Source organism: Oculina patagonica, chromosome 8 (assembly GCF_052425735.1).
Source record: "Oculina patagonica isolate OP01 chromosome 8, crgOcupat, whole genome shotgun sequence".
NCBI lineage: Eukaryota > Metazoa > Cnidaria > Anthozoa > Scleractinia > Oculinidae > Oculina > Oculina patagonica.
Window position 1 is genome coordinate 28,684,800 of NC_135765.1, and position 13,356 is coordinate 28,698,155.

General features: G+C 39.3%; 2 protein-coding genes and 1 long non-coding RNA gene across 4 annotated transcripts in view; all 3 read right to left on the reverse strand.

The window, feature by feature from the left end:
- The window catches only part of LOC144664044 (uncharacterized), a 136,553-nt gene that overhangs the window by 60,714 nt on the left and 62,483 nt on the right, over positions 1–13,356 (reverse strand). The window lies entirely within an intron of this gene.
- Positions 259–1,983, reverse strand: LOC144662290 (uncharacterized). Its single transcript, XR_013572424.1, has 2 exons — positions 1,357–1,983; positions 259–940 (listed from the first exon to the last, which is right to left on the reverse strand). It is a non-coding gene; the product is annotated as an uncharacterized LOC144662290 (long non-coding RNA).
- LOC144664048 (uncharacterized) lies at positions 2,046–11,826 on the reverse strand. 2 transcript variants are annotated; one of them, XM_078525169.1, is made up of 10 exons: positions 11,667–11,826; positions 10,829–11,220; positions 10,048–10,078; positions 9,282–9,586; positions 8,414–8,573; positions 7,743–7,922; positions 6,385–6,552; positions 5,664–5,831; positions 2,551–2,931; positions 2,046–2,413 (listed from the first exon to the last, which is right to left on the reverse strand). In XM_078525169.1, exons 1-10 carry the CDS (start codon positions 11,710–11,712, stop codon positions 2,157–2,159), a joined length of 2,088 nt encoding a protein of 695 aa, XP_078381295.1. In that variant the 5' UTR covers positions 11,713–11,826; the 3' UTR covers positions 2,046–2,156. The 2 variants fall into 2 exon arrangements, with proteins under 2 accessions (XP_078381295.1, XP_078381296.1); XM_078525170.1 differs by lacking the exon at positions 6,385–6,552.

The window sequence follows — 13,356 nt, forward strand, 5'->3', positions numbered from 1 at the left end:
CTCCACCCAGGTGTATAAGTGGGTAACAGCGAATTTACTGCTGGCATTCCATCCAGGGGGGAGTAGACCTAGTCGCTTAATGCTACGGAAACCGGGATAAGCTCCAGCTGTATGAGCCACTTGGCTCGGACACAGACTTTACCTTACCTTTTACAGATTGACCTGGAGGTTACAACAAGAGAAATTCCTCTTCCCCATTGATGGTAGAGTTTCATATGGACACCGAACTTCAGCTAATCTAGCAGAGTTCCATCCAGCTTCATGATGAAGATTTTATTTATTTTTATTTTCTTTACTGTCTTATTTAAACAACACATTCATCTTAAACATTACATAAATATTTTCAATACTACATGCAGGACCTTAAATTTTATAGCTCCCCATTTGAGATAATAAACATTCAGAAAGTGTTTAAAGTATTGACATACTTTCTGGTTTCAGTGTAAAAGATTTATGGGTGGTTAACCCTTTACTGTCAAAGAATGAACAGCCCCAAAACTTTACCAGGTCAATACATACACATGTACACAAAAGGAGATGTAACAGTAATTAAAATTTTTCCCTGAATTTGACCAAATTCTCTCATCTAGAGCTGATAGAAAAGTTGATTTTTAACCTCTTCTGGAGAAATAATACCAAAATGATGGGTTATCACTGATGGACGATTAAACTACCCTGACTGTAATGTGGTTGAGACCAAACTTTGCCTGAAATTCAACCAGTTTAAATTCAATGATGCATTATTCTCTTTGCAGATCAATCAGACTTTTCATCAGGTGATTTAATAGGGTGCAATAATACTCCTGGTTAATGAGAAAAAAGTTTTCCCTTTTCTTTTGCATTTTTATTTCTTGAGTAGATGTTTCTCTGTGCCTTCTTTTAAATAGTGACTTCCTTGTGTGATAATTTCACAATCCATGTTTACTGGGATAGTTTTCACCTATGAGACAATATTGAAAACGGATTTAAACTAAGCTTACAACTTTACCTAAAAGCAACTCTTTGTTATCAATAATCTATTTCTTTTAAATCTTATCAAAATACAATAAGCTTATATCAGACTCAAAATAAATACAGAAATAAAAAAAACCGTAGGCAAAATTGGGAATAATTTCTGAATTGAGATATATATTTAAATGGAGACTTGTCAACAGAAGGGCTTTCCTAGATATAAAATATTATCAAACAACTTCAGTGATTAGAAGCAAGTATAAAACAAAAGTTCTGTAAACATTGCATGTTAAAAACCTTTTTTCTGATCCCAACGACTTGCTCAGGAGAGCTGTGTATATTTCCTTTTTTGTAATGATTAGTACAAAGAAAAATTGCTTTAAAGACGAAGAAAATTGTCCTCACCATGCTCATGCTGGCGTCTTATCAGATTACACCATGGATGCGATTTTCACTGGATCTCCTTGTGTTTTGTTACGCAAACTACTGATAGCCCCTGAGAAGAATACTCGCCTTTTTTACAGCCAAAAGCGGCCCAATATTTTCCATTCATCTTAGAAGATGACGAAGGAGTATTATTAGAATCAAAACTTTCGCTTATGTTCCGAAAAACGCGAAAAAACACGGGCTAATTGCCGAATCCTCACTGTAATCTCTCTTCACGCTCAGCCACGGGTCACCGGTAGCCTCGCTATCATGTCTGCGCGGTTACTATTCCAATATGGCGCCGGGAACTAGCAGAAAATTGAATGTGTCCGAAAATTCGAACTACTAGCAGAAAATTGAATATGTCCGAAAATTCGAACTACTGGCAAAAAATACACCAGAAACGAAAAACGAATCGGAGATGCAAAGCATTGGAAAACAGTCTGAAATTGGAATAGTTCCCGAAAACTGGCACAACCTGAAAAATTCAAATGACTAGAAAGTTAAGAGTTACCGAAAATTTGATTAGGCGAAAATTTCTGAATTCTGACAGAAAATTGATACAACCAACATAAAATTCAAACACACAAGCAACTTATTGTAAAACAAAATGCAATAACAAGTAACATAATCCAAAGTTAATTATGACGGTAATCACCCACCATAGATTTTTGTTGTCATTTTTAATCAAGTCGCGTTTACATTACATTTTCCAAAACTCTCATTTGCACTGGTAAGCAGGCAAACAAGGAAAATGTATGGTAAATAAAGTAAACAAATTACGCTGGTCTGATTTTCATCTCGGATTTCTTGACGGAGTTGTAGTATCCTTTCCAGGCATACCAGTTGACACCATCAGCGAAAGATGAGTGCGCGCCATGGTGATATTTTCCGTTCAGGTTGGAACGATGACATGCGGCGTACCACCAGGCTCCTTTATAACTCACGGCACAGTTACCGGACGAGATGTCATTATCCCGATCCTTGGTTGTAAAGGGGTGACCGCGATGATATGAAAGGGAATCCCCTGCCGTACCTGGAGAAAAATCACAATAATAAAATGTTTATAGTAAAAAAAACAGCGCCGACAAAAAAAGGATAATGTCTTTATTAAATCAGTTTTAACATGATCCAAATAACTGTACTAAAGATTTTAAAAAATGCAAAATTTACCAGAGTAACTTCCAAGACTCAGCTGGTACTTAGTCCTCTCGCTCGAAACTGCAAATATGTCATACTGGGCATAAGCCTTATTGCCAGAAGTGTCTTCCAGATCTACTCGAAGCATGTACCTCCTATATTTCGTCAGGCGGTGTATCTTGTCCAAACCCAGCCAAAACTCGCCATTCAGGTCACCAAAGCCAGTCTTGTAGTCGTCCCAGCCGCGGTAAAAGTAAACGGAACCGTCAAATCTCTTCTGAATCACTGTCCATCCCCCTCCGGGTGTTGTTAGATCGCAGTAAACAGCCATGGCACCTGCCCCTTCAGGGTTGATTGTAAAAACACCGCTGATTCTTTCCCCGTTTATGTAATGCTCAGCACAGCTCTTCCTTGCTGTAAAGCAACACCAAAATTAGTATTTTTAATTTGAGACCAAACCCAGAGAAAACGGTGTCAAATGTTGTTTCTTGAAATGAAATGTTATGTTTCTTGAACTGAACTGTAATGTTATGTTTCTTGAACTGAACGCCGCCATCTTGCAGCTAGTAATGTACTCGTGACGTCAAAGAGCTCAGCCTGAAGTTTGGCGGGAAAATTTTGATAGTCTAAACTCCTTTTTTGTATTTCTTGGAACTCTGTTTGAGCAAAATGGAGCTGCACAAACAGGCATTTTAACAAACAAAAGCCACTACGAAGAAACAAGGAGTTTCGAGTATTTAAATTCCTTCAAACTTCAGGCTGAGCTCTTTGACGTCATGCCTACATTACCAGCTCCAAGATTGCGGCGTTCAAATGTCGAGTTTTGGGAAAGATTTCGTAGGGTTATAGCGCACGTTAGAGGCTGAAATTTTGGTGTATAACAGATTTTTGTATAAATTTCATATTGGCGTGAAGAAAATAAATGGCCATTCTGGAGTTAAGTTCTCCTTTAAGCCCCCGAGAAAGGACAAACGGTCTCTTGCTCACAGCGGCCCTGTATATTATAAGGATTAGACATTTCTGTCTAAAATCTAATACATCCCATCATAAAAATTAGTCTCTTTCGTTTATACATTGTAGTGTTCCATTCTTACTGCACTGGTGCATTTTGCTTTTATATTATACGCAGCGATGTGTTTTTAAACAAAATTTGATTTCTGTTCGATCGCGCTAAACAGAGAATAAAAAAATAAAGGATCCTGCCCGGCGATCGCGTGCTTTCATAAAGCGATGACGTCATAAACCTGTTCCACTTTCGCTTTAAATAATATAGCAGTCTTGATGACAGCCGTGGAGCCAAACAAGTACAATGTAAACACTTGCTTCGTTCGACTTGCACAAGACAAGACGTGTATTTTCCAGAAAAGCTTTTGCTTCGGAGCTTCCCGTAAATCTTATATTTAACTGTTGTCACAATTTCCAGGGACGACTTTAGAGGAGATTGTTCAAGGAAAATCTTGGGGAGAAAACTCTCTCGCTCGCTTTCGTCGTGTGTTTCATTCAACTCAAGAAGTGAACACCGCGCCACAATTTTCCCACCTCCTCATACTATCACTTCGTTTACATCAAAATGAAATGTCCAGTCGAGTTAACCCTCGGACGTACAAGCAAACTCATACCCCCATCATCGTACAAGGGGGGGGGGGGGGTAGATGGAACCACTCCCCAGAGTTTTCGTTATGTTAAGGCGTAGCGAAATTATTTTGCTCTGACAAGAAAGCACTTAGCTTACTCTACAAAATGACATAATTTTAATTGGCTGTGACGTCATATGACGTCACGTGACGTCATAAGAGCCGCCATCTTGGATCCGCCATCTTGGATTTCAACATTTTCTTAGAAAGTCACAAAATAACGGAAATTGATGCAAAATCAAGCTAGAATGCTTATGGAATGTAAAAATAAACAAATCTTGCACTTCTGTTTTAAAAAACTGGAAAAAATCAAGAAAAATGTTAAAAATGACGATTTTTGGCAAGACGTGCTTGTATTTATGACGTTGCCATGGCAACGTCAAATACCATGGGCACATGGTTCACATATCAAAATTTCCGCAAAGGATGAATGAACAGCTACCGAAAGTTTCAGCATTGTAGGGTAAATGCTTTGTAGGGTAAATGCCTTACGGGGGGGTGGCATCCACCCCACCTACCCTTGTACGTCCGAGGATTAAACTTAAAGAAGAATTTAATAAAACAATTATTCTATTCGCCCTTGTTGAATACGAATCGTAATATCCAACTCGGCGCTTCGCGCCTCGTAGGCTATTTACCACCTCGTATCCAACGCGGGCTCATAGAATAATTGTTAAGTATTGTAGTTTAGTATATACCACACAAGTGAATAGTACTTTTTGCGCGCGCTGATTGGTTAACTCGGAGGAAATTAGCAAAGTTCTATTTACCTTCGAGCAGATAAAGAGAAACAAACTGCCTTCGCGCCTCGTTTTGAATTGTTTACCGAAAGAGGTGTTTTAGTCCGCTAGTTATTCAACTTGTGTTGTATATACTGAAACAATTAATCACCTCAGTGTCGGTGAATGTGGTGGATATTCAAGCTCGTCCCCAGGGCCTTTTCAAAATGGCGGCTCGTGACGAGCCGCCATTTTGAAAACTCGTCGCCGAGAAGGCCCTGGGGACGAGGTTGGTGGATATTTATCCACCACTATCCACCTCCACTTCGGTGAATAATTGTTAAATATTTAACATTTGGTTCGGCTTTGCCAGTTTTGAAAGCTGTCAATTGACCACAACATGGATGTCCAGTATCAAAGATGTAAAAAAAGCTGACGTTAACGTTAACCCATTCCTGGCGTGTGGCCGCCTTGTTGCCCGACGTCGTCACACGTACGGACGTAGAGCGCACGCGCCTGCGAACCATGCCGCTAGTCAGGATGACTATGAAAATTCTCGTATGGTTAGAAATATTAAAGATTTAGTGTGAATTTGAAATTAGAGTTTGAAGTTAAAAATTAGCAGATGGACACCGAAACAGGTCAAAACAGTCCCCTGACAACCTGGAGTGCTCTTGCGTGGGGAGTCAACTGTCTGGTAGTGTTTCAAAAACATTTTTTTTTTTCAGGATGACTATGAAAATTCTCGTATGGCTATGGGGCTCCGCTCTGCGGAAGAGTTCCGCTATTTTACCTTTGCACTGGGGTATGTCGTCTGTCCATGTTCCATCGTTACAGTTGATGGTTGCCATTCCTTTCAGTTCAAACTCATCTTGACATTTAAAGGTCACTGATTTACCATGTCTAAAGTCATCACCAGTTCTCCTTCCGTTGCTAGGCACTCCGGGATCGGGACATGAAGCTAAAAGTACATTATATATTCAATTTAATTGCTGTTGTTGTTCTTTGATAATAATTTTTTCCCAGCTTGTAATACACAATTCCCCAATACAGTCTGCTCGGCTTAAGGCGGGAGTTCACGTGAAAGCATTTTTTCCACCGTTTGATGAGGGTCTAATGCGAATATCTCGTTACCGTTTCAGATAATCCAAAATCTCTCTGCTCATTTCACAAGTCTATGTTTTGCGGTGTTTTGTAAATTTTTTGGTGAATTTGGGGGATTTTTGGGAGATGATAAAAGTTTTCTCAAAAGAGTAGTAAAATTTGGAGCCCGGGTTTGGAGAAATAAGAAATATTAAAGATTTAGTGTGAATTTGAAATTAGAGTTTGAAGTTAAAAATTAGCAGATGGACACCGAAACAGGTCAAAACAGTCCCCTGACAACCTGGAGTGCTCTTGCGTGGGGAGTCAACTGTCTGGTAGTGTTTCAAAAACATTTCTTTTTTTCAGGATGACTATGAAAATTCTCGTATGGTTATGGGGCTCCGCTCTGCGCAGGAGCTCCGCTATTTTACCTTTGCACTGGGGTATGTCGTCTGTCCATTTTCCATCGTTACAGTTGATGGTTGCCATTCCTTTCAGTTCAAACTCATCTTGACATTTAAAGGTCACTGATTTACCATGTCTAAAGTCATCACCGATTCTCCTTCCGTTGCTAGGCACTCTGGGATCGGGACATGGAGCTAAAAGTACATTATATTTTCAATTTATTGCTGTTTTTGTTCTTTTATAATAATCTCCTCCCAGCTAGTAATACACAAGTCCCAATCTGCTCATTATAAAGGACGATAACTCAAGAGTTTTGTCCCATGAGCCCAGCATCACATAGTTTGTTTCTTTGTGGTAGTAGAGGCCTGGCCAAACGAAGACGCAAGTAGTTTCAACTTTCGTCCACTTGCGTCTCCGTTCGGCCAGGGCTTGCGTGTACTTGCGTTCACTTTGGTCGAAATTAAATTTGCACGCAAGACGAGTTTTTACCGTTTGGCCAGCCAAAGCAAGTCAACACAATTCTTGCTGTTTACTTCAAATACTAAATTTCAGCGCGCGCAGTAGCATTATGGCATTATGGCTTTTTTGACAACTTGCGTGAATTTGCGAGTAAACTTGCAAGTCCGTTTAACCGCAGCCAACGCAAGTCTGTACGCAAGTTCAACTTGCGACAACTTGCATCCACTTGACGTTGCCGTTTGGTCAGGCCTTAAGACTGGCGATTCTCAGATTTGTTCAAAAGAAGAGCATCAAAATCCAGGTTGACAATGTGCTAGGTGTTTTCATATGCCTGCCCACTTTAGAAACTCTACTAATGAACACAAAGTACACAGTAAACACCCGCGTGTAAGAACCTACAATTTTCTAAGTTTGGCAAAATAGGTTCTTGTATTTGGGGGTAGTTATTGGTAATTTAGGCTAAGTAGGTTCTTAATAAGGTTCTTAATTTCTAATTAGGAGCCATAGTTTTTGATTGTACGAGAAGAAAAAAAATGGGTTTGGTCCTTCATTATACAGCATTTATTCATAACTGTATTGCTTCAAGCCTCATGCAAGGTCCAAAGAAGACAATTACAGTCTATGTGAATCTGTCTTTTCTTTATTTGTAAATACAGTTTTGGATGTTCTGTTAAAAATGTTCATAAAAATTTTCTATAACCCACATATAAGAACCTGCTGAAATTTGCTTGGCTAAACAGGTTCTTATATTTTGGGGTATTAAAATGGCAAATTTCTGCCAGCAGGTTCTTAAACCACTAGGTTCTTACACGCGGGTGTTTACTGTAATCTAATCTTTTTTGCTTCGAGGTAGGGGGTCTGAACCTCACGCCTCCCGACCCTTATCTCCCGGGCTCCCGCCCTCGTGTTCTACCTCACAGCTTACCCCAGCATTGTGGCAGAGGCGAACTCCAATATTTCGTTTCTTCACAGTAAATCTCACTTGCTCCTGATAGTGTGTAGTTATCTTTGCAAGTAAATTCCACTGAACCACTATAAATATAACCAATCTTCACACGAGCTTGTTCACCGTTGATAGGAGTTCCTGGATCCCCACAGCTTATAACTGTGAAAAAATAAATAACAGGGAAAGAGTGTGACTTGATTTTGTAGAAATGGATAGGTTTATCCGTAGACGTTCATTTACTTACAATAATGTTATTTTGTTAGGGAGGGAGGAGGGGCTATAATGGCCTATACGGGGAAGCTCAGCCTGAAAAGGGTACCTTTTTTATGCTTCAGGTATATAAAAAGGTAAGGATTTCACAAGTTTAGTTATGTGAAAGGGTAGGGAAATCTGTCATTTACATATTCGCATAACACTTACGTTAAGGATTATACACCTAATGTTAAAATAAACATATTCATGTTGTCTCAACAAGTTTTTTTGTGTGTGTTCGTCGCGTTAATTTCCTTAAATTTGAAATGTTATCCCCTCTCCGCGTTAATTTCCTTTATTAGGAAGTATTTTTTTCCTTCAATTCGCGTTAATTTAAGTCGCGTTAATTTCAGATAAAAATTAACACAAGCGTTGACTTCCTATAACAAGGTACTTACCAGAGCATCCAAACAACTCCAATCTGAGACAGATAACATTATATTCATTCGGCATCACGCTTAGAGGCGCCATTGGGTAAATACGAATCGAGTTTGTCCTTATTGGAGGTTGCAGATCGTGCTTCTTTAAGGCTCGGACATTTGTATTGCCTTCCAATTTCTATACAAGTATAAAGCATAACATATATAGTTGGGTACAAATAGCTGTGATTCGAGTTATTATACCTTAAGGTTACTATTGTAAGTGGCCATTAATTAATTTAAAAAAAAGTAGTATGATTAAGGCACAATTAAGGTGTGCAGAAAAATAGCAGTATTAATGCACAAGAAGTCATCGGAGCTCAATGAAACAAAAACACCACTTTTGGCAAGGTTATTTCTTTAGCTGCTTAATGCGTATTAACTATCCCTATTTTAGAGCGGTTTTCACTTGAGTGACGAAAGTAATTTGCGTTTGCTTTGAGTTTGCTTTACTACGCTCAGTGATTGGTTTAAAAATTTCGCGCCACTTCTCGACCAATCAGAGCTAAAATTAAACCAAAACCAATCGTGACTCGCTCGCTCGCGCACGCTTTCCCGCGCTTCGCGTCGGCAACATGTATTTGCTTCGAGTTTTGATTGGTTCTTGGTTCCCTGGATTGTCTGTGTGTTTTGTGATAGGCAATAGTATTTACTTTGGTTTTAATTTGGTTTTACGATACCCAATTATAAACTGCTCTATCAACTTAGTTAACTGGGATATCATGATTATACAACCTCCCTCAAGACAGGTCATGTGGCTATAAACTACAAATTAGGATTTTATTAAAACTGGATTTAAAATTTTTTCTTACGATTACGAGAGAAAGACATTCTTGAACCTGCTTACCAGGCTTCCATCTGCTTTTTGATAGCTCGACCATTTTCCTTCCTTCAGGTACTTGATTTGATATTTCGTTGCCCATAACAAATCCTTGTAACTTCCCTGTGTCACTACCTTTGTTATTAACTTCTCCTCGTCCAATAGGATTTCTACATAAGGTGAATTATCATTCGGCGCTGAGCACCAGGCCCCTTGGCGCTCGTCCAGTCGTGCAAAGGCAGGGACATGGTTTGTACTTAACGTGGATGATGCCGAGATGTTCGCATTTGGAATTCCTTTGCTTTTCATCCCCATTGCAGATTTGCAAACACCTTTTAAAGTGATAAAGACAGAGCCATGAGCTTTTAGAAAAGAGCATACACAACTTAAGGGATTGTTGCAAAACAGTGGCCAATTGTGGCCAGTGGTAGCTTGGCTGATTATCCATAGTGATGTGTGTGATTAATTCACATACCGGGTACAGTAAGTGTAAGCTGACCTGTCTACGTGTACTGCAACGTCCATGAAAGTGAACAAATCTCTACGTTTCTCCCCAACGTCAGCCTTTTCAAAAGAACTGCTGACAAAAATTAACTAGCTACCCAAGTCTGAGTAAAACAAGAACATACCAGTCTTTACTTAAAAATAAGTGAGAACTCCAACCAAAAACAGGGCGGCTGAGGTTCTAAATAGATATTTTCAGAATTAAATATCTCATCCTTTCGGGTCATCGATATACAATTTATCTTCCGACATAAAGCTTTCACAAAAAAAGACAAGCAAACTATCTCACCTGGTGCCTTGGGTGGCAACGTTGGTGGATCCTACAAAAATAAACAGAGCCGTGTTCTTTGTTAACTTGTTTTTTTTTCCCGTTTTATTTCACCTCACATACGATGTACATGTTATAACTTAAAGGTCGGGACACACTCAGAGGCGACAAGTCGCTCCATGCGTACTGCTTCAAAACAAGTCGCTGCGACAAGGCGTTTGTTCGCTGCACAAACAGTGAATTTGGAAGAGTGGAAATGCGAATTTGTTTTCCAATTCAATATGGCAAAAATACAGGACGGTGCGAGAACGCTGCGACAACGCTGCTACAACGCTGCTACAACGCTGTTACAACGCTGCGACCACGCTGCTACAACGCTGCGACAACGCTGCTACAACGCTGCGACAACGCTGCTACAACGCTGCGACAACGCTGCGACAACGCTGCTATCGCTCATTTTGTCGCTGCGATGCGTCGCACGAATTAAACCAGTTGGAATTCGTGCGACACATCGCAGCGACAAAATTCTGTCGTAGCGACTTGTTTGTCGCAAGAATTCACCATGTCTCACGAGGCGACATGTCGCAGCAACAGGTCGCCGCGACGTGTTGCAGCGACGTGTCGCCTAGTGTGTGCCGACCTCAAGGCTTAAAACTGTAAAGCACTTTCAAGATTAAAAAAAATTCAACACATACCTAACTTTGCCAGTATATATCCCATGCATAGTGTGAGCACCTTATTAAGGAAACAGATCATTGTGCATGTGGTTACCTTTAAACATTTATAAAGAACCTTTTCTCACCTGTACAGAGAGTGTAAACCAGCTCATTTCGGTCTCTGGAACGTGATCCTCATCCACACGGATCCTGATCCCATAATCCCCAGAATCATGGCGTTGAGCATTGAAAAGAGTAAAGGCCACGTAGTCAAGTGTCAAATCTCCTGTCCAGTAAAATTTTTTCACGGTCGACTTAATAGTTTCCTTTCCAGAAGCTTCTCGAACATATGTTATCCTGATAGCATCGATAACATCGTGTTGTTTATCCCAAGGACCAAAATGAACTTTAATCTGTCTTGATTTCTCTTGGTCAGTAAAAGACAACTTCCAAGCGAATGTTTGGTTAGATCCAGTTAATGCCATTGTCTTTTTGTTCTGCTCAGTAACAAAACCCATGCCATATGCTTGATTCAACACTGAAAAGAAACATTAATTTATTGTGTATTATACTGGGGCATTCTAAAGGCAAAAACTGTTTACTGAGAACAAGTAACGGAAGTTAAAAAATTAAGAAATTGAAATGGCAACTGTGTAATGTAATGTAGTTCATTTCTTTTGTGCAAAATGAAAAGAAAAGTAACAAAGATGAAAAAAATCCTGCTATGTACAGGTATACAAAAAGAAAAATATAAAACGTTCGAGAAACCCCTGCTTCTCAAAACATTAATACGCAGTTTGCCAACATTGTATGTAAGAAACAGTTGTTGAAACTTGCATTTGTATTAAGTAAGCGAGGGTGTTTGCGACACGAGGAGAAGAAGCAGTATCGCATTTTCTCATAAAATTTGATGCTAGACTCTAACATTAAAATTTAACAAACATATCTTGATCTAATTGACAACAAATGATCTGGTATACTTACAAGCCATCAAAAGTAAAGTTGCTAAAATGTAGTCGATGGCAATCATCTTTGGCCGATGTAGATGAAAGATAAAAAATTCCTTTTTGTGCTTGTGCGTTGAAAATATGCCACTCGTTTCTTGTGTTAACGTACAATTTGCTACGTTTAAAACTGACCTCACTGCAAGCGGCCGCCAAATGCGAAAAGAGTATTTTGATGCTGCCCTTTTGTAAACCGACAGATAAAAATTTCACTTTCTGAAAATGAAACAGCTGGGTTGACTAATAGCCAAGTTGGATCACCTTCCAAACAAAAGAACATGCTTATTTGTTCCAAATAATGTGCAATATTTCCTTTATGAAAGCCATTGGGAAGGGAGGGGGTCGTCGACAGAAATTCTTAAAGATAGCCTTAAAAGGCGACATAAAAAGACTGTAATATGGTTTGGTTTCAAGGTATCTTAAGAATAAAGGCTGTAAAGCTGTAACCATGCCCTATCTGAAACACTTTGGCTTGAACGGTGAAGCGGATGTTCCAAGTTCGCAACTGAGTTGAAAAAAATTGACATAACAACCTGAAATCCTAACAAAGGTTATGTTGCTCGACTTTTAAGCGGCCTTCACACGACAAACTAAAGTTGGCAAACTCAAGTTGGTGTGTGTGAGCGACACAACAACAGTTGGCAAACAGGTTGGCAAACGCAAGTTGGTGAGAATAGAGATAAGTTCTATTTTGTCGCCAACAGTTGGCCAACTTGTTTGCCGTTGTTGCATCGTTCGCACACACGAGTTGGCCAACAGTTTGTCGTGTGAAGGCCGCTTTACACAACTTCGATTAATAATCTCGCGTAGAAACAAGAAGTGTTCGTGCGCATCTTTCTCTCGTGATTCGTAATTGGCCCCCTCCGCCTCTTCCCCTCTCCCACTTAAGTCCGGTGTAATCAAATAGCTTAATTGAGTTTCAGTATTGTTTTTTCACCTTTCAAAACGGTTCGTGGACACTTATTTTCTATTACGCGCGTTTATTTGACAATCGCAATACTAATCCTTGCATGCGGTTTAACTAATAATTACCTGATCAGTTAAATACATCATTGTTTATCAAAGTTTCGTTTACTTGTTGTGTGCTGCGGTGTTTCCTGGTTTTCCCTGTGACATCCTTCAAATCTCTATTAGCGCTAGCGAAACAATGGTTTACTTCAAATTAACTACTAAAAGCAAATTGCTTAATGAATTATAAGGAATTTCAACATTTAAACTATATTGAAATCTTAGTTACCAATTGAGCAGTTTTCAGTCGAGTGTCGTAAAACCAAAAGCAAAGTAATAACTCTGACTTATATTAAAGGACACAGAATTGAATTGTTTAAAATGATGCCTTAACTCCAGACTTTACGGGAAAGGGCAGAAATAAAATTTTATAGTGACAAAAAATGGAGAAAACTATTGCTTTTAGACTTCCCGGGCCGCCGTTTTGGATTTTATAATATGACGTGTAATGGTTTACATATTCGCATAACACTTACGTTAAGGATTATACACCTAATGTTAAAATAAACATATTCATGTTGTCTCAACAAGTTTTTTTGTGTGTGTTCGTCGCGTTAATTTCCTTAAATTTGAAATGTTATCCCCTCTCCGCGTTAATTTCCTTTATTAGGAAGTATTTTTTTCCTTCAATTCGCGTTAATTTAAGTCGCGTTAATTTCAGA

Excerpts from the sequence above, each read along its gene's own strand:
- LOC144664048 (XM_078525169.1), bottom strand. The coding sequence starts at position 11,712 with ATGATTGCCATCGACTACATTTTAGCAACTTTACTTTTGATGGCTT. Across the intron at positions 6,553-7,742 it reads GCCTCTGCCACAATGCTGGG|CTCCATGTCCCGATCCCAGA; the intron begins GTAAGCTGTGAG and ends ATGTACTTTTAG. Across the intron at positions 5,832-6,384 it reads CGACATACCCCAGTGCAAAG|CTTCATGTCCCGATCCCGGA; the intron begins GTAAAATAGCGG and ends ATGTACTTTTAG.